The sequence below is a fragment of the Trichoderma gamsii genome (genome assembly GCF_001481775.2).
Source record: "Trichoderma gamsii strain T6085 chromosome Unknown Scaffold_13.2, whole genome shotgun sequence".
In the NCBI taxonomy this organism is placed as follows: domain Eukaryota; kingdom Fungi; phylum Ascomycota; class Sordariomycetes; order Hypocreales; family Hypocreaceae; genus Trichoderma; species Trichoderma gamsii.
In genome coordinates this window covers 102,311-124,900 of record NW_020171350.1, presented here as the reverse complement: position 1 = coordinate 124,900, position 22,590 = coordinate 102,311, and the positions used below count along the sequence as shown (strand labels likewise).

General features: G+C 47.1%; 6 protein-coding genes across 6 annotated transcripts; 5 read left to right on the top strand and 1 right to left on the bottom strand.

Annotated features, from left to right (window-relative positions):
• Positions 1–1,589: 1,589 nt before the first annotated feature.
• On the top strand, positions 1,590–2,588 carry TGAM01_v204490 (short-chain dehydrogenase/reductase SDR; the record flags this gene model as incomplete). The annotated part of the gene is made up of 4 exons (XM_018807729.1): positions 1,590–1,626; positions 1,688–1,935; positions 1,986–2,265; positions 2,326–2,588. The coding sequence occupies 4 exons, from the start codon at positions 1,590–1,592 to the stop codon at positions 2,586–2,588; spliced, it is 828 nt and encodes a 275-aa protein (XP_018659067.1).
• A 916-nt stretch (positions 2,589–3,504) lies between these two features.
• TGAM01_v204489 (cupin domain-containing protein) lies at positions 3,505–4,213 on the top strand (the record flags this gene model as incomplete). The annotated part of the gene is made up of 2 exons (XM_018807728.1): positions 3,505–3,819; positions 3,878–4,213. The coding sequence occupies 2 exons, from the start codon at positions 3,505–3,507 to the stop codon at positions 4,211–4,213; spliced, it is 651 nt and encodes a 216-aa protein (XP_018659066.1).
• A 662-nt stretch (positions 4,214–4,875) lies between these two features.
• On the bottom strand, positions 4,876–6,325 carry TGAM01_v204488 (short-chain dehydrogenase/reductase; the record flags this gene model as incomplete). The annotated part of the gene is made up of 10 exons (XM_018807727.1): positions 4,876–4,953; positions 5,034–5,170; positions 5,242–5,298; positions 5,355–5,418; positions 5,484–5,517; positions 5,571–5,643; positions 5,700–5,873; positions 5,940–5,947; positions 6,017–6,238; positions 6,291–6,325. 10 exons carry the CDS (start codon positions 6,323–6,325, stop codon positions 4,876–4,878), a joined length of 882 nt encoding a protein of 293 aa, XP_018659065.1.
• A 991-nt stretch (positions 6,326–7,316) lies between these two features.
• Positions 7,317–9,344, top strand: TGAM01_v204487 (hypothetical protein; the record flags this gene model as incomplete). The annotated part of the gene is made up of 6 exons (XM_018807726.1): positions 7,317–7,688; positions 7,804–8,046; positions 8,106–8,141; positions 8,198–8,356; positions 8,411–8,784; positions 8,855–9,344. The coding sequence occupies 6 exons, from the start codon at positions 7,317–7,319 to the stop codon at positions 9,342–9,344; spliced, it is 1,674 nt and encodes a 557-aa protein (XP_018659064.1).
• Positions 9,345–9,880: 536 nt separating this feature from the next.
• On the top strand, positions 9,881–12,502 carry TGAM01_v204486 (adenylosuccinate lyase; the record flags this gene model as incomplete). The annotated part of the gene is made up of 15 exons (XM_024549434.1): positions 9,881–10,189; positions 10,270–10,281; positions 10,334–10,514; positions 10,598–10,637; positions 10,696–10,718; positions 10,772–10,855; positions 10,941–11,128; positions 11,245–11,264; positions 11,338–11,446; positions 11,515–11,571; positions 11,657–11,774; positions 11,864–12,003; positions 12,084–12,124; positions 12,172–12,229; positions 12,287–12,502. The coding sequence occupies 15 exons, from the start codon at positions 9,881–9,883 to the stop codon at positions 12,500–12,502; spliced, it is 1,596 nt and encodes a 531-aa protein (XP_024405774.1).
• Positions 12,503–19,440: 6,938 nt separating this feature from the next.
• TGAM01_v204485 (glutaminyl-tRNA synthetase) lies at positions 19,441–21,626 on the top strand (the record flags this gene model as incomplete). Its single annotated transcript, XM_018807724.2, has 6 exons — positions 19,441–19,761; positions 19,817–19,879; positions 19,928–19,935; positions 19,996–20,550; positions 20,609–21,476; positions 21,543–21,626. The coding sequence occupies 6 exons, from the start codon at positions 19,441–19,443 to the stop codon at positions 21,624–21,626; spliced, it is 1,899 nt and encodes a 632-aa protein (XP_018659062.1).
• Between the last annotated feature and the right edge of the window lie 964 nt (positions 21,627–22,590).

The window sequence follows — 22,590 nt, the reverse complement described above, 5'->3', positions numbered from 1 at the left end:
CTACAAAGGAGAGGTGAAGAGGTGTTGTGTGAAGCTTGATTTTGAAACTTTGACTCGGGAGAGATGATGTTGTTTTAAATATTATTCCATGCTGTGTTACGTAGAGCAATCACAGACATGTAATCAAAGCTATGATTGCTGGTACAAGTCTTTCTCTCTCAGATAGCCCGAGTGTATGGCGCAGCATCATGATTCGACCCACTATCTCGCCTTCACAATGAATACGATTACCAAGTTCTAAAGATGCCACAGGCTAAACACGGTAAGAGAGTGTAAATGGTAGATCCCGAGATCCTTCAGGCCCTTTCCGCGTTTCAACGGTCCTCATCAGGGTCTGTCCATACGAAGTAAAGGCTCAGGTACCCTGCAGATTGTTCTTCAATAGGATCCGTTAGCATCCACAATTTTATTGACCGAACGATAAAGGATATGTGCGTAGGAGTTCTAGATTCCATACAACGGCCTCTCATTCTATCCTCTAACAATAAGCACGCATTGATGTGCTTAGGGTCCGCATAGCCCTCTGGCTGAGATATGACTCTTGTTGATAGGATCCGTAAGCGCTAAAGGCTATTTGACGAACAATCGCTGCCCGGAGTATCCATGCTGGGCGAATATCCAAGATAGGCATTGAAGACTCTCAGCTGGATACAAATTCACATCAGCCAGCCGCTTGCAAGGTATGCAATCCAATCTAGGGGGGAGCCCTTTGTCCGGGTTACTCCAGGTGGGGGGCATCATCCTTTGCTGACTCCGGAGATTATCACGATTGGCATATGTTGGCAACTGGAATACCTTGTGGGGGTTTGGATTCCCAACGGAGAGAAGCATGCAGCTTGCAGGCTGTAGTTTGCAGAGATAATACAACATATACACGTGGGGTGCGGCCCGGGAAACCGTTATGAAGGATTCACGCCCCGGCCCCACGAGGCGAGGTGGGATTCAATCCTTCCCCATTTTGCATGCGCCCCCTTGCTCAACGGTGCAGGGATTTCGGCAATATTCAGTTTGACCACGACCGAAGTCGAGACTTGGACTACGACTGCCGTGTAATTATGTTTATTTCCTCTTTTGGTTATCTCAGAAGGTCGATTTTCCGACATCCGGGCCGTCAGTGATGTTCAGGCCGCTTTCTCACGTAATTTCAATATTTCCGAAATGCAAACATATTCAATCAGTGGCAATTTGAGGCTTCTATGGTAAAATAATGTAGTTATCATTTTATTGTCGATAGTAGAAACTGGAGTTTGCGATTTTTTTTTTTGATAAAAATTGACCGATACGTATTGCAAGCGGCTATTGTATATAGAGGAACCTAAGTGATAGACTATGAAATGAAATGATGAAGTTGCTTGGCTTTGTGTATTCAATCATTTCTATGTAGCTATTGTGTAGGTTAGGATCAATCTTTGCTTATACCGTCCATCATCCACAAGTATATTAGGCTCCGGTTCAGCCAGCAAGTTTCAGCGTTATCTAAACTCTTGAACACTCACCACTGATTCACACTGATTACCAATTGGTCAGAACGCCGCACCGACTCAGATCGCATCTTTCATACTCAAGATAACCATTTCACATCATTAGCCATGGATATTACTGGAAATGCATTCATCGTTGGGGGTGGTAAGCAAAACCCCCCATATCAGACTTTCTCCATCTAACAAGCCCTCTAACACGTATCTAGGCAGCGGTATTGGAAGAGCCTGTGCCCTTGGCCTGGCCAAAGATGGCGCCGCTGGTATCCTTATCGCGGACATGAACGTTGAAGCTGCGGGCCGGGTCGTTGCGGAATGCAAAGCTGTGGCAACCGCCACCAACTTTCGTGCTGAGGCGATCCAAATCGACATTTCGCAGGAGGAGTCGGTGGCAAAGGCTACCAGCTACATGGTTGAGACCTTTGAAAGGATCGACTACTGCATCAACTGCGCAGGGGTAAGCTTGGTGCGCGCAGATACCGACTGGGAATGCTAATTTTGTCGCAGATTGGCGTTCAGATGCCCCTCAACATAGCAGAGGCAGACCTTGGCGAGTTCAGCCGCTTTCTGCGAATCCACGTGGAGGGGACCTTCCTGCTGGTGCGCAGCGTCTCTGCCGTGATGCAACGCCAGGAACTGAAGCCCATCGACGCCGCAAACCCGGCCCGAGGAGGTACTCGCGGCTCCATTGTGACGCTGGGCTCGGGGAATTCCTTCGCAGCCACGCCTCACCTGGTGCAGTACACGGCCGCCAAGCACGCGGTTCTGGGTGTCACCAAGAACGCCGGTACGTTCGGCCCGCCTAGCGGCCATTACCCCATTTGGCAATTGTTACTGATGCGGCTAGTCGTAGCTCTCGACAACGCTCCCTACGGAATCAGGGTCAACTGCGTCTGTCCCACGTGGGTGGAAACCCCCATGATCCAAAGCGCGCGGGACGGCGGCATGGACATTGACAGCTGGGTCAACAAGGTGGTGCCTCTGGGCCGGATTGCGACTGCGGAGGAGGTGGCGGATACGGTCATCTTCCTCAGCAGCCCGAGAGCCAGCTACGTGACGGGATCCGGTTTCATCATCGATGGCGGCACCACGCTTACCTGCCATGCTTAGACGGGGCGGAGAACCATGTAGGGCCCAGATGTTTACTGCTACACCCCGCAAGCATCCATTTTGTTAGTTTTGCAGTTCACTAGATACGAGCAATAATAACCAGCAAAGATTATCAAAAGTACTTTTTCTATTAAATAAGAAGGCAAGATACTTTTAGGGAGAGAAATATGAAGTTGTAGAACAAGACATACATACATGTATTAGATCCTCTGCTGTGTAGTACTATTTTTGCTAGAAATTTGCCTTTTTACTGGTCATAAAGTCTATGTTATTAGGTACCTTATAATTAGCGATGTTTGCAGGGTAACGACCAATCAGTATGTATACAAGTCCCTAGTCTTATTTTCTATACTAAATTAAGTAATTACTAAATCTTTATACATTTGGCGCTATGTAATGGAATTAATTTAGATGCTGGTAAGATGTAGTGTTCTAGTTTAACGTTTGTCGAGACAGATTTGGTTGGTACATTTGGTTGGGATCTTAGGTACATAGCCGCTCCGTCAGCAGGGGCTGTGAACATCAGTCCCCAGCCTTAATCTTTTGCCTCTAGCTCTCCTAGCGGCCGAAAACCAGATCGAGATAGCTGCTTACACCAACGACGGCCCGATGCCGTTTTCACTACACACCGAGTGATTGAGTGCCGACGATTGTACTCCGTAGGATTGCCGTATCTGCGCCCCTGCGTTTATCGCCAAGTACAATGAGTGACAGTGCTTACTTTTCAGTGTTGGGGATGAATCAAGACACCTTGTATGGAGATCGCTGAGTCGAGATGTATTTAACTGGCTTCATTGTTCGCCCATTTATCGATTGAAAGAACTATTCATCAACATCTTCTACATCTTCTCCTTCAGTAACAATTTCTCAATAATAATCCCAAAACACTCAAAAACAAAAATCCCCAATAATCACAATGGCCGAGCAACAGAAGCAGCAGCTTTCCCCCGAGTTGGCCAAGATGCTGGAAGCCAACCCCGAGCTGGCCAAGATGCTCGCCACCAGCGCTGGCTATGTCAACACCTTCCCAGCTCCCGGTCTTCGACGCTCCGTCCGACACATCACTGGCCACAACGCCGAGGGCAAGGGTGTGTTCATCAAGACTGACTGTGGTGACCACCACCGTGTCATTGGTAACGACCAAGCTCTTGCCAACATCATCTACTCAACCAAGGAGACTCCCGTTGAGATGAACGGCGATGTTGACCTGAAGTTTGCTCTGGAGAACGAGGTAAGCATGCATCTGACGAAATTCATTTTACTATTGGCACCAAGACTAACTTTTACAGCCTCCTCTGCACTACCACAACGGCTCTGTTTGCCGCATGATTGACTTTGCCCCCGGCGTCATCTCCCCCATGCATCGCGCCGTGTCGCTCGACTATGGTGTCGTTATCGAGGGAGAGTTCAAGCTGATTCTCGACTCTGGCGAGTCGCGCATCCTGCGCCAGGGCGATGTCAGTGTTCAGCGTGCCAGTGCCCATCAGTGGGAGAACATCACTGGTAACGGTCTTTTGCCTGGCCGTATGCTGTGGGTTCTGCTTGACTGCAAGCCTATTCTTGTCGATGGCAAGCCCCTTGGCGAGGAGCTCAACGAGCTTGCACCTTACTATGAGAACCGATAAATTGGTTTTGCTGTATTAGAGGACCGCGTGTATTCTTTATAGTGATTTGCTAGATGTGGGCTAGTTAGAATACCTCAAAATGGAATACTACATCGATTGCGCTAGATGCACCACTATGCCTAATATTGACCACTTTCTTGTTAATGTGAATAAAATGACTTCGATCGTGTCATGGCAGATGTGCCAAAGTTTTTGGAGAGCAAGACGCAAGACTGGGTCACATGCGCCCGTTCATTACACGTAGGTATCCATCCAACATCTTTGCCACCAAAGAGAGTACCTAGATGGTCAACATGAATGTATCGAACGTAGAGAGCTAAAATCTCATACGAAAGGGGGAAAAAAGATTGATAGCGTGTAGATTTTTCTTCTTCTTCTTTCTTCTATCTCTTTTTCTATGTCTCTTTCTTTCTGCTTATGCCTATTGGAAATCGTTAAGCATATCGGGCAAGCAAGGAAAGTGATCGGTTCACTTCCAACTAATCTACAGCGGCTGCATTCCAGAGGAATCTCAGCGATTAAACCTTATCAAAATTTGAGACAATGAATGTCGACTGATTTGGATAAAACAAGTCGTTGAATTAACTACATTACTTCTCTTAATCCTCCCCCGCCCCTTGAAATTATACATGCTGCCGACAAGAAAAATGCCAAGCCACCACCTATATATCCTTTTTGACGTTTGCCAAATGCGCTTTCTTGACTTTATCCAGGTTAAACTCGCGGTAGAAGAAAAAGTCCTGAATATTGACAAGTAACGTCAGCCTTTGATACCTCTTTCTTCTTTTCCATGATTTTCTTGCTTCAAACTTTTACTTACCCAAATGGTGCGCCACGCAAACATGTCCAGGAATCGAATTATACCAGTGGCGCTTCCGGTCCAGAGCCACGGTACTGGGGACGACCTCAAGCTCTGAGCGACAACATTCGATGCGTAAACGAACCTACTTGTAGTCTCTGCAAAAACGGATCATCTCAGTTTCGTGCTGCTTGTCAAAGTAAGATGTATCAGATCATTGAGTTCTTACTGGGTGTTCTTAAGACATGGTCTTTAAATTCAGTAGCGAGAGGTGTGTAGTATGACCCTTGGCGCATTTAGTATTCAGCTTTCAGTATAACAAAGCATCAGATAACGACATACCTTCAGGCAGCTTTCGGTTGACGTCGTTTTTGAGAATGTTGGTTCCAACTTCTCCAGAGATGACCTGCATTCCCCCAGTCAGAGCGGGTGAATGTCAAATATGCATGTATAAAATTGCAATAAACTCACACAGATGACTTTAACACTGTACGATAGTAGACGGCTGATTAGCATACAAGTTGCACCACACATTTCGTTTTCATGGTTATGCCTTACTTGAATGGTGACATCTCAAGACGCAGTGTATTAGAATAATGGTGAAGAGCAGCTTTAGATGCATTGTATGACGCTTCCGAATGTCAGCATATGGTCCTCCAAAGTGAAATTCTGAAAGCGTCAGCGTACCTCCGTACATATATGGCACGACACCGCCAATGGATCCAATGTTGACAATGGTTCCAGTGGCTCGGATGAGCATGTCATGGAAGTGATGCACCATCTGCATTGGGCCAAAAACATTGACCTCAAACATTCGCTTCACAGCATTGACATCAGTGTCAATAGCAGTCATCGTATAGCCTAGAATACACATGAAGAGTCAATTATGATTGTTTTCCATTATGTAATTATGAGTTTTCAACATACATATGCCTCTAAGTCAGTGTTAGAGAAAGTTTCATATTAAACGAGAGTGAGAAAATTAGCACACCCGGCATACTTACGCATTGTTAACGAGAAAGTCCAAGTAGCCGCCGGTAACTGCGAGGATCTCTTCCTTTAGGTGTATCACAGACTTTTCGTCTCTCACATCTAGTCGAAACCAAGTGATCCCAGCAGCAGTTAGATGATCGCTATCTTCATTTGGAAGCACAGTCGCAATAGCATGTACGCCATGACGAGTATACTCTAGGACAAGAGCCTCGCCAATTCCGCCTTTCCCGCACCTGTAAGGATTTTTCAGAAGAGTTCAGACGGCCGCTGATTTGCAGCACTTACCCTGTGACTAAGGCGAATTTTTGATCTCGGCCCATTGCTTGGAAGAATGGTGTTGGAGATTCGAAGTAACTTGGTCAATAACTCAAAAAACAAGCAAGTAAATGAATTACAGGTGCCCTCACTGAAAGAGGTGGAACTTGACGTGGCTGAAATGTGATGATGGGCTGTATAGCGATTTTGTGAACACACTCAATACGAGCAGTTATTATTGGGCTGCATCCTTACAATGAATATATTTTGAATCCATTTTAGTTAATTCCCCATTCATGGCTACAAAGCCAGCGTCTGAATCTCAGCACGATTGCAAGCTAATAAGACCCTGGCATAAGTAAGCTGCAGCGTTTCGCATCCCACATCCAAGATAGGCCTGCACCGTAGCCGCCTTACACCTCCCGTCAGCTCCGCTAGATCCTAGATCGAGCCCGCCCCTCGCCGCCGGGCCGAAGCATTTACAGTTAGAGCAGGCACCATATCGCCTGAAGGTGAACAAAGACCACCTAGGTACCACTCCGGCCTCTAAATCCTTGTGTACTCAGATCAGTAAGTTCCGACTGTTGAGCTTACCCGTATACTCGGATCAGCAGATATTTGTGCGTGTCTGCCTGTTCTCTATCGTTATGGCGCCACAAGGAGCCGAAAAAGAAAGATTAGTATCCATGCGATGGCACTGGTAGGCGCAACAGAGCTCCATCCAGTGATAGAGCCCTGCTATCTGGATACACCGGGCAGTGTATTTGTGAGCCAAATGAAGGAGCACTTCTTATACCGTACCAGTATTATTCTTAGCAATGACCTATAAAAACGGATGGGATATGCCCTGAGCGCTAAGCTGTAAGCCATTACCCTGCCTGAGATTGGCCAATCTGTGACACCTGAGCCTGTTCTTTTGATATCGGCACAACTCCTTCTCTTTACGCCTTATAAACATTTAGCTATTCTCATATCTGGCCTGGGGATAGAAGCTCTTTAAACAAGGTCACAGCTGTACAAAACGCTTGTATTCTTTGCCTGCGAACTGTTGTCACTATGGGCGTAGTGACGGCGGATATGCCGAGAGCCTGGGCTGTGCTTGGCCTGATGGCCTCCACGCTTCTGCTCTGGCAACTCAGCAAAATTGGGCGACGGCCAAGCAACTATCCTCCTGGGCCGCCGACACTACCTTTGATTGGCAACCTTCATCTGATGCCAAAGAAGCATGCCCACTTGCAGTTTCAGAAATGGGCAGAAGAGTATGGACCGGTATACTCTATTATGTTTGGACCTAGAGTTGCCATTGTTTTATCGTCGGATGTGGCTGTCAAAGATTTGCTGGACAAGCGCAATTCAATCTACTCTGGGAGACCTGAAATGTACATGGGTCAAGATATTATGAGCGGGGGTCTACGCCCGCTATTCATGGTAAGTCTTCTTTTTCCACAATAACACTCCATTATCTCGACTTCTAGCTCAATACTGTCTTGGCTTGGCTGGTATTGCAGCCGTTTATCGAAATGACTGACCAGATGCTCTACAGGGAAATGTTCCAGTGTGGCGTATGGTTCGAAAGCTTGCACACGGAATTCTCAATGTCAAGATTTCTCGAACATATGTGCCATACCAGGACCTCGAAGTCAAAGCCATGCTCATGGGATTCTTGGATAATCCAAACAATTTCTTGAATCACATTCGCCGGTATACAACGTCTCTCACTACGCAGATGGCGTTTGGCTTCCGTACAGCGGCAAGCGACGATGAAGACTTGCTCAGCATGTTTGAAGTACGCTCCTTTTCATGACTTTTTATTTGAAGGAAGATTGAACTGACCGGATCTCATAGAACTTTGATGAGCTCTCTCAAATCGCTACAAATAAAGTAAGTGCCTTTATCTCCAATTTTGTTCACTCTGTTGACGGTATTCGCCACCATAGGCCGGTGCCATACTCGATTTGTATCCCATTGCTAGATCTCTACCTGATTTTCTCCTTCCAATCAGAAAGGCAGGAAAAGAATATCACAAAAGAGAAATGAAACTGTTCATGAAGCACTTCTTGAATGCTCGTAAGCAGCTGAAGAGCGGTAATGCAAAGGTAAGATATAGGAAACCCGAGATGAGGTGTTAGTTGAGCTAACGGCAAGAATAGCCTTGCTGCGCCATTGATCTTCTCAACGCGCAAAAAGAGCTCGGCTTCTCAGATGAGTTGGCATGTTATATGGGTGGCTCCCTCCTTCAAGCCGGCTCTGAAACCACGGCAATCATTTTGGTTGGCTTCTTTGAGGCCATGCTGGTCTATCCCGAGGTCGCCAAAGAAGCTCAAGCAGAAATTGATCGCGTCTGCGGAGACCGCATGCCTGATTTGAATGATGTTCCCGACATGCCTTACATCCGTGCTTGCATGAAAGAAAGCATGCGATGGATGCCTGCTACAGCTCTTGGCGTACCGCATGCCGTGACGCAGGATGACTCCTACATGGGCTATCATATTCCTAAGGACTCTGCTGTTTTTCTCAACGTCTGGTAAGTTTGAATGGTGTTGTCTCAGATGGCATACTTCACAGCAAAATTGGTCACTAAAGGTGTTTCATAGGGCTATTCAGAATGATCCCGAAAGGCATCCCGATCCGCGAAAATATGACCCTTCCCGCTGGGCAGGCGACCACCAGAATTCGGCTCAGTCAGCTGTCACTGGCGACCCTACCAAGCGCGATCACTATGTTTTCGGAGCTGGCCGACGATTATGCCAGGGCATGCACATCGCTGATCGTTCTCTTTTCCTGGCCATGTCTCGTACCCTCTGGGCATTTGACTTGAAGCGCCCAATTGATGAGAAGACGGGACGGGAGATTATCCCAGACGTTGATGACATTCAAGATGGTCTGTTTATTTCGCCTGCACCTTTCAAGGCCAACATTGTTCCAAGAAGCGAAAGTAGAGCTGCAGCAGTGAGGAAGGAATGGGAGAGTATGGCAGAATTGCTTGACGAGGACCTGCAGTGGAAGATTGTGCCGGAGGGCCTCAAATGGAGAGACTATGAACCTCTTGATGAGAATGAAGATTTACTCGAGGCTCTTAGTTAACTTTTTGATATAGTATTTCTTTTTAGATCAATGTGGTAGGTTTGTTATGGGACAATTTACTTTACCCGCACCTCATCTAGACTTTGCAAGGAACCAGAAAATGGCATAAGCTCAGCCTGCTAAAGCGTAACATTGCAAACGAACAGCAATTTGATCGTAAAAGAAGACCTTTGAATGGAATCCAATACGGCGCTTTATATGTAGTTACGGTGCAATAGCTAGATTTTTTGAGCTGCTGCAGAATTATTTCAGAACATGTTCAAGGCAACGCAGTAGAATGATTTCAGCGAAAATGCCCAGATTAGCGATGTCGGCCGCTATAGCCGTGAAAGTATCCCAATCTGGCAAGGCGCTCTCGTCGCTATGGACCGAGCGGCTTTATCGATAAGATTTGTATGGCTCTTTTCTTAGACTTTAGTCTAAATTATGACGCCAATGGGCAGTTGAGAAACACCAAAAATTTCGCAGCTCACGGTTCAGATACTTTGATCATTGTTTCCATTGCTGCACACGGGATCATTTTCAGAAATCCCAAAATGGCCGAGCAACAGATCCAGGAGCTGCAGAAGCAGATTGAGCAGCTCAAGGCGTCCCAGAAGAGCCCTTACGATGTCTACCAGACATCCCTGACCAGCCGCTACTGCAGCGCTGAGATGACGCAGCTCTTCAGCCAGCGGTCGAGGCACTCTACCTGGCGCAAGCTCTGGCTGGGCCTTGCCGAGGCTGAGCACGAGCTGGGCATCGATACCATTACTCCTCAGGCTTTGGAGGAGATGAAGGCTCATCTTATCGTAACCGACGAGGACTTTGAAGCTGCGCGTATCGAGGAGAGGATTAGACGTCATGTAAGTTGGCAAAGTTGCATCTGTCTTTGCGATACGTTGCTACAAGTTATAGACTCTTTTTGCTAATATGACTTTTATAGGATGTCATGGCTGTAAGCTTTTCTTCATCGTAAGACGCTCTACAACCTGCTGACAAGAACACAGCACGTCCATGCTTTTGGCCTTGTTGCTCCGGCTGCTGCTGGTGTCATTCACTACGGAGCCACATCTTGCTACGTCACTGATAACGCAGAGCTCATTCTTCAGGCCAAGGCGCTTGATTTGTTAATCCAGAAGCTGTCCAAGGTTATCTCCAACCTCAAGGCATTTTCTCTCCAATGGAAATGTAGGTTATGAGATTGAGATTTTTGTCTTGCCTGTGCCTCAATAATCCCTGGAGGAAATTTTGCTAATATGCATGGATCATAGCTGAACCTACATTGGCCTACACCCATCTGCAGAGCGCTCAGTAAGACGCCCCGTTTTGACCACAAGCTTTGAAGCCAAGGCGCTGACAATCCCAACAGGCCCATCACAGTTGGCCGTCGCTGTAAGTGTGCAAAGCCATCTGTCCCGTTACGAAGATGATTCTGATGAGAACAGCGGCCCAATGGCTTCAGGATCTCACTTTCGACTTGGAAAATCTCGAAACTGTTCGCGCAAATCTCAAGTTCCGAGGTGCCCAGGGTACGTCTAGCACCAGCCACTGTGAAACCTGACGAACCCCATCACTCCAAGAATCTCATCATGCTCAGTTGCTGATGGCAAGTAGGAACCACCGGAACACAGGCATCCTTCTTGGAAATGTATGTTCACACCTGCGGCATCAAACACGCATGCCAGACCCAAACCACAAGTCAGTCTACTAACCGCCCAATTCACAGCTTCCAAGGCGATCACGCCAAGTGCGACAAGCTGAACGGGATTCTTTGCAAAAAGTTTGGATTCCCAGCCTGCTATGTATGTCCTTAGCTCTCCTCACTTCTATTCCCACGTGGAGCTATTTTCGATACTATTCTCTCTGTTCGTGAAAATGAATGTTGCTGACATCTTTTCTTCTTCTTCTTCTCTTCCAGGATATCTCTACCCAGACATAGTGAGTTTCCTTTATACCAATTGTACCTTCGCCTTGAACGCCAAGCGATATACTAACTTGAAGAAAAAAAAAGCACGCGCAAGGTTGATCTCATCATTGCTCAGGCAGTGGCCGGCATCGGAGCTAGCGCTCACAAGATTGCGAACGATATTCGTTTGCTAGCAAACTTCAAGGAGATTGAGGTTTGTTAATCACTCAGATGATGAAACAGTTACACAATCCAGCAATAACTGACATTAATTCTTACTAGGAACCCTTTGAGGCCAAACAGATCGGTTCTTCGGCCATGGCATACAAGCGCAACCCAGTCAGTAGCTCTTTACAACAAAAATGCTCCCGCTCTCTTAAAAAGCTGCTTTTACTGTTCATATTGCTGACTCTCCTTTGTATAGATGAGGAGCGAGAGAATCTGCTCTCTGTCTCGTGCCCTGATGTCTAAGCCAGCTTCTTTTGCCAACACTCTGTCCACACAATGGATGGAGCGAACACTGGACGATTCTGCCATCAGACGTAAGTACTATCCTGCCGTTAGAAGAGGCTGGATCATGATCTTCTTCTTCTTACAAGTGAATGTAGAGTAGCATGACTAACAGTAATAGGAATGGACATTCCTGAGATGATGCTGCTCGCAGAGGCTGTCCTCATCGGCCTGGACAACGTTACAGATGGTCTCGTTGTCTACCCGGCACGAATTCGAAGCAGATTCCTTGAGGAGTTGCCCTTTATGGTGACCGAGGCGGTAAGTACTTCAGTTTCACGAGAGCTGGTGTCTATAGCAGGAGACGCGTTTTTGTTCAATCATTTGCTAATAGCCCCTAGATCATCATGAAGATTGTGGCCAAGGGCGGTTCAAGACAAGAGTGAGTAGCGACTAAACAAAACCGATGATCATTGCTAAAAGAAACAGGGCACACGAGGAGATCCGTGTCATCTCACGCCAAGCTGCAAGCGTTGTGAAGATGGAGGTAAGATGTCTCCCCCCTACATGCTCTCTCGCTCATTACTAATCGCATATGATTCAGGGCAAGCCGAATGACTTGATTGAGCGTATTCGCAACACTGAGTACTTCAAGCCCATCTGGGACGAGCTTGACGGCATGATGAAGCCCGAGTTGTATGTCGGCCGTAGTGTCGAAATTGTCGAGAGATACTGCGGCGCTGGTGGCCCCGTGGAGAAGTTACTTGCTCCATACAAGGAGTACCTCGCCCAGTCCACCACTGCGCAGCTGAACGTTTAAGCTAGCCGGTTGCAGATGGCTGGTATTGCAGACAAGTGATAAAAAAGGCGGTTGTGAGCCTTGTCGATTGGCTCAAAAGACAACGAAAGGGATGGGATATGAGGGCTATTATGCCTGTATCTAGTCTAGACACGATAAGCTTCAACATGCTACGTCACATGCTATTTCAGAGATAGACTGATCGCATACAAACTGGGAGTAATCTCATATATCAGATTCGTCTCTTGACTCCGACCATGAAGGCCTTACAGATGGCGCAGTAAGGGATCTCGGTGATTATTCCTAGGGAGAGGATGCTCCTTGGTGGCTTAGCCTATCTGAGCCAAGTCATGGGAGATTTAATCAAATCAATCTGGTAGAACCTATTCGGAAGCTTCTCCTCCTCTTGATGCAGACCGGCAACTAGTTTGGGCACTGGTACGATCCGCTGTCACATTCATGCGAGCGAGGACACGATAGGAAATATACCCCGGGTGTGAGAATCCGACAGAGGGGCGATGTATATCATGATAGCAAACACCATAAACAATACAGGTCTACAGGGTATTGAAAAATCGTAGGGAACAACTACTGCCATATTCGGTGGTATCAATACCTCTCTCATTATTTCCCGTATATTAAACCATGAGCTATATAATGCTTCTATTTATTTTCGTGCGCATGTCCCAGATGCCAAAGCAACAAAAAAGGAATTTAATTGATACCTCCAGGACAGAGTAGTAGCAAGCGAAAAGGTTCAAATGATGGTCAGTCTTCAAAATAGTCATCTGACACAGCTGTTCCCACTTTGCTAATATCGTTGTCCATCTGAGCCTGTGCATCAGCAACACACGTGAGCGAGTCAAAGATGTTCTATGATCTATAACTCATTGAAATCGGCTAGGGGAAGAGAAGATATGGTTGTACTGACCGATCGAGTGCGGGCTAGATTGGTCAACGAAGTCTTTAGATCGGGAGTATGAGTCTTGTGGAGACCCGAAGCATCTCCCTAGACGCAGAGAGTAGAAAAGATAGACTACAGTCTAGAGTTCACCATCTAAAATAGGACCACGGAGAGAAGGGTCAGGCAAGACCAAGATTAGTCTGCCATTGATGGATAGAGAAAATCTTGTCCGTATCGTGTGTATTTTGGACTTCTAGCTACTCTTGCTATGGAGCTCAAGATTGGCAACAATTGCCAAAACCCACCATGTCAAAGCATCCTCGCATATTCACGCCGGAGTCATAGAGATTGCATCATATCGCCATCTCGAAAATGAGGCTGACCAAGGCTTGCACTGACTTAGCCGTTATGTCTAAAAAAGCTGACATGAATGCTTCAACAGACACGCCTCAAGGTTGTTCCTGGCTAGATGCTGCAGGCATTCGAATCCAATATTACCAGGATACCAGGATACAGCCACTTCTGGTTCGACACGGCACGCAGACACACAAGTTTGTCCCGGCCCGGAATGAGGGATCAGAGCAGGCATCTCGGATGTGCACTGGATTGCCGGAGTGATTTGAGATCAAGGTGGGGGTTTATCTAGCACATACGAAGACCCCGGCCCGCGTGGTGGTGGAGAGGGCGTGTGAAAAGGAAGATCTTATGGGCCCAATCTTCCCCCCGTCTTCCACCCCCAGCCGGCTGTCGGGCTAGTTGTACAGGGAAAGAGTGTACTGCAGCTGAATGCTGATCCAAAGGGATTCTTGTGCAGGAAGCGCACGGAGCATGCTCAGGGCTGCACTCCTCTTAGAAAAACTGATACAGGGTATGGTTTCGTTCGCAATGTGGAAGGAATTATTGATTGGCGCCGTATTGCACTGTCACAATCTACGTGACTGTAGATATATGTAGGTAGTTTATAATGTAATAGGCTACCGTGTATACAGGCTCCCAATAGCAGCTGAGTCTAACTTTCTGGTGTCATTGCCTTTTGTGCAAAGTATCACTACCGGTCCCTTTTGGAGATGATACAAATCATAGGTACAGTAGCACCAACTGAAACTGCTCATTCGGAGCTCTCGTTGGGTTTGTCGTCTTAATTGCGCAATTGTGTAGAATCCCTCTATTATTGTCGTCTGTGCAACCGTTCACCAAAGCACAGATATGTTCGGACATGTAAATCCTCCGATGAGGTGCTGCATGCCTGGTTCTACACAATTCTCGATCCCATCGTCAAATCCACCTCGCCAACTCTGAAGCTATTTAACCACCCTGAGGAGCAACTGACTGAGTCGCGTTAAACTTTAGTAATTGGACTATAATGGTGTAATTCTTAGGCTTCTCGGTTGTCGACTGGATAGCAGCCATGATGCTCTCTTTTGTTGTGTATGCGGCTGCTAGTATTTAGTGAATCTCACGGGCAAAACATGGAAGACGGAGAAATCTGATTGTGAGTGATTCATATTCTTCTCCCAAGCAAGTCAATAGTTTATAAGCAAATAGACTGTTCATTTTGTTTCTCTAAATATGATGCCGGACTCCCACTGGCTGACGCAAACAACGCTCAAATTGTATCTATTTAGATGATTCTTCTCGCTTGAAGCAGAGCGAACTTTTCGACCACTTTTTCCTTTTCACGTCGACTTCTTATCTTCTGGCTCTTTAAAATACTCAGGGTATGACGGTTTGTATCTATCACATGTCTGACGTTAGTGCTGCACAAAAGTAAGGTGCGGAATCCCATGGCAATAAACGTACCCGAGTAGGTAGCCACCAACCCAGTAAGCCAGCACATATTGGACCGATGCAAGAAGCCACAACGGCATCCAGAAAGGCGGCGTGGCCAAGGTTGCACAGTCATATGAGATAAGCGCGAGTTGGAATACAGATGGAGCAATCTTTGCCTTGTAACAGTCTGCCTGGTAGCCTATCAAGTTGCGGATGAACCGTTCATCGAAGCTGTTGTCGAGGCCTTGGGGCTCCGCCCACACTTTAAAAATTAAATCCTCTTGGTTGGAAGCATGCGACCAAAACTTGTGCCTATGGCATCGCAATGATTAGTTCCCGCACGAAATTTGACACGGCTGTCAAGGCTGGAGGATGCGTGAAGCTCACCGTGTACCAGCGGGCACCTCGATGATGCCATCATCCTTTGTGGCCCTTATCTGCTTTCCATTTTTATGTATTCCAATTACACCTTGTTCGACTTGAAAATATTCACTCTGCTTCCAGTGAATGTGCCTATATGTATAGCGATGAGCTTCGCATCAATGTAAAAACAACGCATTTGTGTGATAAAAGACTTACAGTGGTGGACCAGAAAGCCCATTTTTTACCAGGGGGTTATTGATGTAGTGTGTTTCCTTTACAACCCATCGGCCATCAGGTTCTATGAGGAACTCAAAGAGTGCCGCGTCGTTATTTGAATAAACGGTTAAATCTGTGGCAATTTCCGATCGCTGGGGGCGAGGAGAAAGCCACAACTGCCAAAACCAAGCCATAATCTATCTCTATGTGTGACAAGGAACTTAAAATTTCTTGATAGCAGGATAAAACCCAATCAAAACAGCGATAACGAGGGAAATGGAGGGGAGGGGGGGTGTAAGGCACACAGTTGGAATATTGTGCGTAGGATCGCTGGTGAGCCAACAATATATGAGCAAGTCGCAACAATGACAATTGTAATTCATAAAACAATGATAAAGTGATTTGCAAAGAGATGTTCGTGTGCTTGAAGTCATCTCTCGGGCCGCACAATGGGAAATTTATCATCATATTTGGCCGTGCACGAGCCAGGGTCTAGCTAGGTATCCAAAGGCAGCATTTGCATGATCCAATATCTTCCTACTACTACTAGTTCCTACACCGCCGCTCAGCTGAGAATAAGTCTGGATGGCATGATAAATAAGACGAAGTTCCATCCCATGGCGACAAATGTCAGATCTGACTATTTCCAGGAGGATCAGGGTGTATCTTGGAACGTATGCTGCTAACACGGAGCAGATGCAGAAGGATTCCGTTATCCCACTTTTAGTGGCGGCCGGGAGTGAAGATTAGGAGGGTGAGCTGACAAGCAATGCAGCTATACCTATTTCTCAAACTCCGCCTTAGCTTATTCGCTTTCTATCATGTGGTACCCTGTTGACATTGGCGGGCCGTATCAAGACAGCGTTGCCGCATTTGGCAGTGAACGTTGAAATCACCGAAATGCTTTGTCCCGAGCTCCAGTTACCTGGAACTTTTTGTACCTTCATATATGTAGTACATATCAAGATACGGAAGGTCGTACGACACGTGTGAGCCATGTGCTAGGGCAGTATCGTGCCTTCTATGTCCCACTAACTTGAATGATCCCAGCCCCATCCTCAGGTCTCGATTTTGTGAAATCTTGGCCAAGAACTGCATATGCTTAGCAAACTTGACAAAGCAAACCAAATCCAGAATTAAAAAATGTTCATGTAGAGTAAAAGTATCACTGAAATAGATTCGTTTTGGGTAGAAAAAGCCCTAGCGACTCAGCTATGCTCTCCAAGGCGTATATCCAAGCTCTCTAGCGGTCTTTGCAGATCATCGCCTTATCTACTCGCCCACTCATTGTTCTCACTCTTATGTTTCTTCTGGTAGGCTATGCTCTCTAAATTTGGTAGCCTTTCGGCTTCTGACCTGGTGTTGTTTCCGTTCATTGTGTCAAGTAGCCCCGTAGTTTCTCACTATCTCCGGGCCGCTGATGTCTCACGAACTGTCACCCCGGCCCAAGTCCAAACCGACCTCGGAAAGATTCTTTCTAAGGGCACTCAAATTTTTGGCCCTTCTAGCCCTTCTTTTGCTAATATCGAGGTTGTAATTGAGGTGACTCAAGAGGCCGACGTTGCGAAGGTTGTAAGTCGCCACATAGGTATTATACCCATGTCATAAGTGCTAACCAGCCGTATAGGTTCACTATTGCTATCAAAACAGCATTGACTTCCTGACGTATAACCGAGGCCATGGCCTCACAAATACACTTGCTAAGTTTCAGGGCACTCAGATCAACCTGTCACAACTCACTGGGATCACTATACAGCCCGACAAGAAATCTGCCCTGTTTCAAGGCGGAGTCTATGCCGATATAGTCATCGATATGCTCTGGGATCTAGGCTACATTGCCAGTAAGTTTTACAAACTTAATAAATGAAAACAAGCTCAATCTTCTAACGCTGCGTGCGTCGTCTCTAGCTACCGGAAGTGGTGGCTGCGTCGGTCTCCTCGGGCCGGGCTTGGGAGGCGGATTTGGGAGATACCAAGGCCAATATGGTCTCATATCTGATAACATCATCAGCTTGAACATCGTGCTAGCTAATGACACAATTGTTGTCGTCAATACATCCTCACATGGCGACCTTTTCTGGGCCATGAAGGGCGCCGGCCACAACTTTGGCATTGTCACCAGTGCTAATATCAAAATCCACCCCAAAGTTGTCAACACTTGGCACTACCACAATTATGTCTGGTTCACAAGAACAGCTTGAAACTGTCTTTGAAGCACTCAACAAATTCCAAGGAAAGGGGCGAATTCCTGCCCTCATGGGTGTCAACTTTGGCCAATTTTCCATTGACCCAACTATTAATGCCACACAGGTAAGCAATCGTATTTAAATGACGTTAATTGGTTCTAAATCTAGTCTAATACTTACTATACAGGCTATTCTTACTTGGTCTTTTGCCTATAATGGTCCTGCTGCCTCTGCCGAAGAGCTTCTGGCTCCATTCAACGCAATTCCTGCCATCTCGAGCACTATGGGCGACGTTGACTATACTGACCTACTTGTTGCTCAAGGGACAGATTCCAACAGCGCGTCTTACCAACCAGGGCCATTTGTTGGTAGCAGTGCGTGGCTTCAGACATATAATGTGACTTCTCAGCGGCAGATATATGATCTTATTAACGAAAGGATTGCTCAAAACCCTGGTCTTGCCGCTGGAGCTCGCGTCTTTGCCGAAGGTTATTCAACGCTCGCTACACAAGCCACTGATCCCAGCACTCCAGCCTGCCCCCACAGAGACGAGTATGTTCTTGTGTACGTCAACGCTGAAAGCAATTCCAAATTTCCGCTGAGCTGTCTATGAGCTAACACTCTCATGTAGTCTCATCCTCGTTGCCACACCGCCATCATTGGTGAACTTCTCTCAAGCTTGGGCCGATGAGACCTTGACCCTCTGGAGAGGTAGTGAGCCTGGTCGCCGGCCCACGACATACATCAACTATGCTGTTGGTAATGAGCCTCTTGAATCTATCTATGGCTGTGATGGACAACTGCCCAAGCTTTGGGCTTTGAAGGCCAAGTATGACCCTCAAAACAAATTCAGGTGGTATAGTGCTGTTGTTACTGATTGAAGAGCCTGTGGATGCATGCATTCGTCACTTTATCTTCTTTTTATACGCTCTTATACAATAGATATTGAAATACAGTAGGTTATTGAAACTATTCTAGCCTAGATTGGTTTATTCAGAAAGCAGAATAAACAGTGTTATTGTAGTAGCAGTCAGCGCCGCTCATGTCCAGGCACTCGCTATCAAGTGCCTGTAAGCTGAGCTTTGTCGAGCTTTGCATGAGAGTGTCATTTGTTATGCCTTTAGCTTTGTAGACACTGTGCAAGCAATACTATAGAATGATCTTTCTAAACAACCTTGGCAAACCTTCTGTTGTGAGTCATCGAAATATCATCATCCCAATGTACTCAAAAGTATGAGTCAACAACACATTTGACGATGAATAGTTGGTGATTGTAGGCCTTTTAGCGGCCAAGCTCAGTGGTCTGGAATGCTTATGTCATCCATCATCGCCTTATCTTGTATCTTTCGCGGCGAAAAAGGCAGGAGGGGTACACACGTGAATGGCGGGGCAGGTTCAGATTTGGCTGCGCTGCCACAGCTTTGGCTCGACATAAATCGAAACTCCAAACTCGCATCGCAGAGTCATTCTATACCTAGCTACGACATCCAGCCCAGTTACCACACAATTACGACTTCAGGATGGCGGACGCTTTGGCCGAGGTGGCTGAGGGCGTGGCCAAGCTTGTTCTCGATGCCGAGACGGGCGAGATGGTCACCAAGAACGAGCTGAAGAAGCGAACCCAAAAACGAGCCCGAAAAGCGAATGCTGCTGCAAACCGTGCCAATGCCCAGCAGGAGAAGAGCAACGCGCCAGCTGCTGCCAAGCCTGCGAAGCCCGAGGAACGCGTTATTGACCCCGAAGCCATGTTCAAGCAGGGATTCCTGGGCGAAGTCTACAAGCTGCGCCCAGAGAAGGAGGTCGTCACGCGATTCCCACCTGAGCCTAACGGCTACCTTCATGTAATTCTTGATGCTGCGTCTCAAAGGGCTTTGAAGTAGCTAACAGGGAGTTTAGCTTGGACACGCCAAGGCCATCGCTGTCAACTTTGGCTTTGCAAAGTTCCACGGTGGTAGAACTGTGAGTGTTCAACAATTCGTTGTGATGCATGTAGCTAACTGACCATAGATTCTTCGGTAAAAACGACGCGAAACTCTTGACCGATTGTCGATTCCCGCTGACACGACCGATTCTAGATTCGACGACACAAACCCCGACGCTGAGAAAGGAGAATACTTCGTCGCTATTGAGGAGACCATCCGATGGCTTGGATTCACACCGAGTGAAATCACGTATGCGTCCGACAACTACCAGCGAATGTACGATCTCGCCGAAGAATTGATCAAGATGGAGAAGGCTTACGTGTGCCATTGCGACGACGTCGAGACCAAGAAGCAGCGCGGTGGCGAGGACGGCTTGTCTCCAAGATATCGTTGTGAACATGCCAAGCAGGATGTCGAGACAAACCTCAAGAAGTTCCGAGGCATGAGGGATGGAGAATATGAGCCGAGAAGCGCATGGCTTCGCATGAAGCAAGATATTGAAGGCAATCCAAATCCCCAGATGTGGGATCTTGCCGCGTACAGAATCCCCAAAGACCAAGAGCCACACTACCGGACGGGCACCAAGTGGCGGATATACCCAACTTACGACTTCGCCCACTGCTTATGTGACAGTTTCGAGGGCATCACACACAGCTTGTGTACCACTGAATTCATCATGTCACGAGAGAGCTACGAGTGGTTGAATAAGTTCGTACCTTGCCTGCAAATCTCGGTGCAGCCAACTATCAGCTAACTATTAATGTAGGCTTTTGGTGGAATTCCAGCCTATGCAGCGTGAATACGGCCGCTTAAACCTCAGCGGCACCATCATGAGCAAGAGAGGCCTGAGGACCTTGATAGAGAACAAGATTGTTCGCGGATGGGACGATCCACGACTATACACGATCAAAGGAATTCGAAGACGAGGCATCCCCCCAGGCGCACTCCTCTCTTTCATCTACGAGCTTGGTGTGACTACCAACGTAACGCAAGTTAATATCAAGCGTTTTGAGCAGTCTATCCGAGTGTATCTCGAGAAGACAGTTCCCCGCCTCATGCTTGTCCTGGATCCTGTCCCAGTGGTGATTGAGGATGGCGAAGAGCAGGACCTGGATATTCCCTTTTCACCAAAAGACCCCAAGCTAGGATCTCACACTCTTCGCTTGACCAAGACCGTTTACATCGACCGCTCAGATTTCCGGGAGGTAGACAGCAAGGACTACTTCCGCCTCGCTCCCGGCAAGAGTGTTGGCCTGTTGAATGTGCCTTTCCCTATCAAAGCTGTTTCTTTCACCAAAGACGAAACCACAGGAGCTATCAAAGAGATCCGAGCTGTTTTTGACAAGGAAGGCAAGAAACCCAAGACGTATATTCAGTGGGTACCTGAAGGCTCTCCTGCAGCCGAAGTGCGGATACATGAGCCTCTTTTCAAATCTGATAGCCCTGCATCTGCCCCTGGCGGTCTTTTGAGTGATGTCAATCCAAACAGCGAGACCATCTGGCCAAATGCAATGATTGAGAACGGCTTCTACGAAGTGAAGCGAAGGGCGCCCTGGCCCGAAGCCGAGGGTGAAAAGACTGGAGAAGCACTCCCAGAGAGCGTGCGGTTCCAGGCTCTTCGTGTTGCATACTTTGTAAGTTAAACTTGGTTGCCTGTGATACCTGTAGCAGATGCTGACAATCCTTTCTTCCACAACTAGGCCTTGGACTCGGATAGCACAGATGACAAGATCGTGCTCAACCGTATTGTGGCACTAAAGGAGGATTCTGGAAAGAGTAGCTAGACTGAGCAGAGAATCAATGTCATGCGATGAATGTTAGCGTCTAGCTTACAGCCACTACTTCTTTCCATAGTGTGACACGTATGAACCACCACTTCCGCCACTGATAGTTGAACTCTCCCACACGGAAATCACATCTTTAACGTCGGCTTCTGGGGAGGCTAGACCTTTGAATTGTGGGCTATATGCCAACAATTTCTGAAACATGCCTCCTGCTTTGGCCATTCGCTCTGCGGTCACTGATTAGGAGTTCGATAGTCAGCCAGTTATCGATACATAGGTAGTAAAATGAAGAAAGGTAGAAGCTCATACGGCTCTTGAAATGTCCAGTCTCCACCATACCTGGGCAAATTCTAATACGAATCGCCATTTTCTTGTACTGCGTATGGAATTTTTCGATCACAACGTTCGTTGCCGCCTTGCTGATAGCGTATGCTGAGCCATTATTCAATTAAAATTGGTTGATGGAGTCCAAGTCCGCAATTCCAGTGGACAAAGCAATCACCTTTTGGTTTATCTGCCGGAATAAGTGGCATGAACTGGTTGATCAGATGGGTATTGCGAACGATGCTGGTTTGGAAGGACTTGAGCAGGTCTTGATCAAGGGCCTGGGAGTCCTCGCCTCTAGTTGCGTTGACAAGTAACATTAGTTCGTTTCGATTGTTCCAATGATATGATAAAAGCGTGGGTTGCAGCTAAGATGGGCTTACAACATTCCAAGAGGGTCAGACGCATCGTACGTTGAAACGTATGCGGCGTTCGCAACGAGATGGTCAAGTCCGCCGCTGGCCATCTTAGCGGTTTGCTCAACGCTTTTTATTCTCATAGTATTAGCAAAGGTATTCTTCAGCTAGAATTCCTGTTCTTTCCTTACTGAATAGAAAACTCAGGAGCAGGGTATAGACAACGCCAACGTTGAAATTAAGTGAGAGCTTAACTGGGATGCTACTGATCTAGTCTTATACGG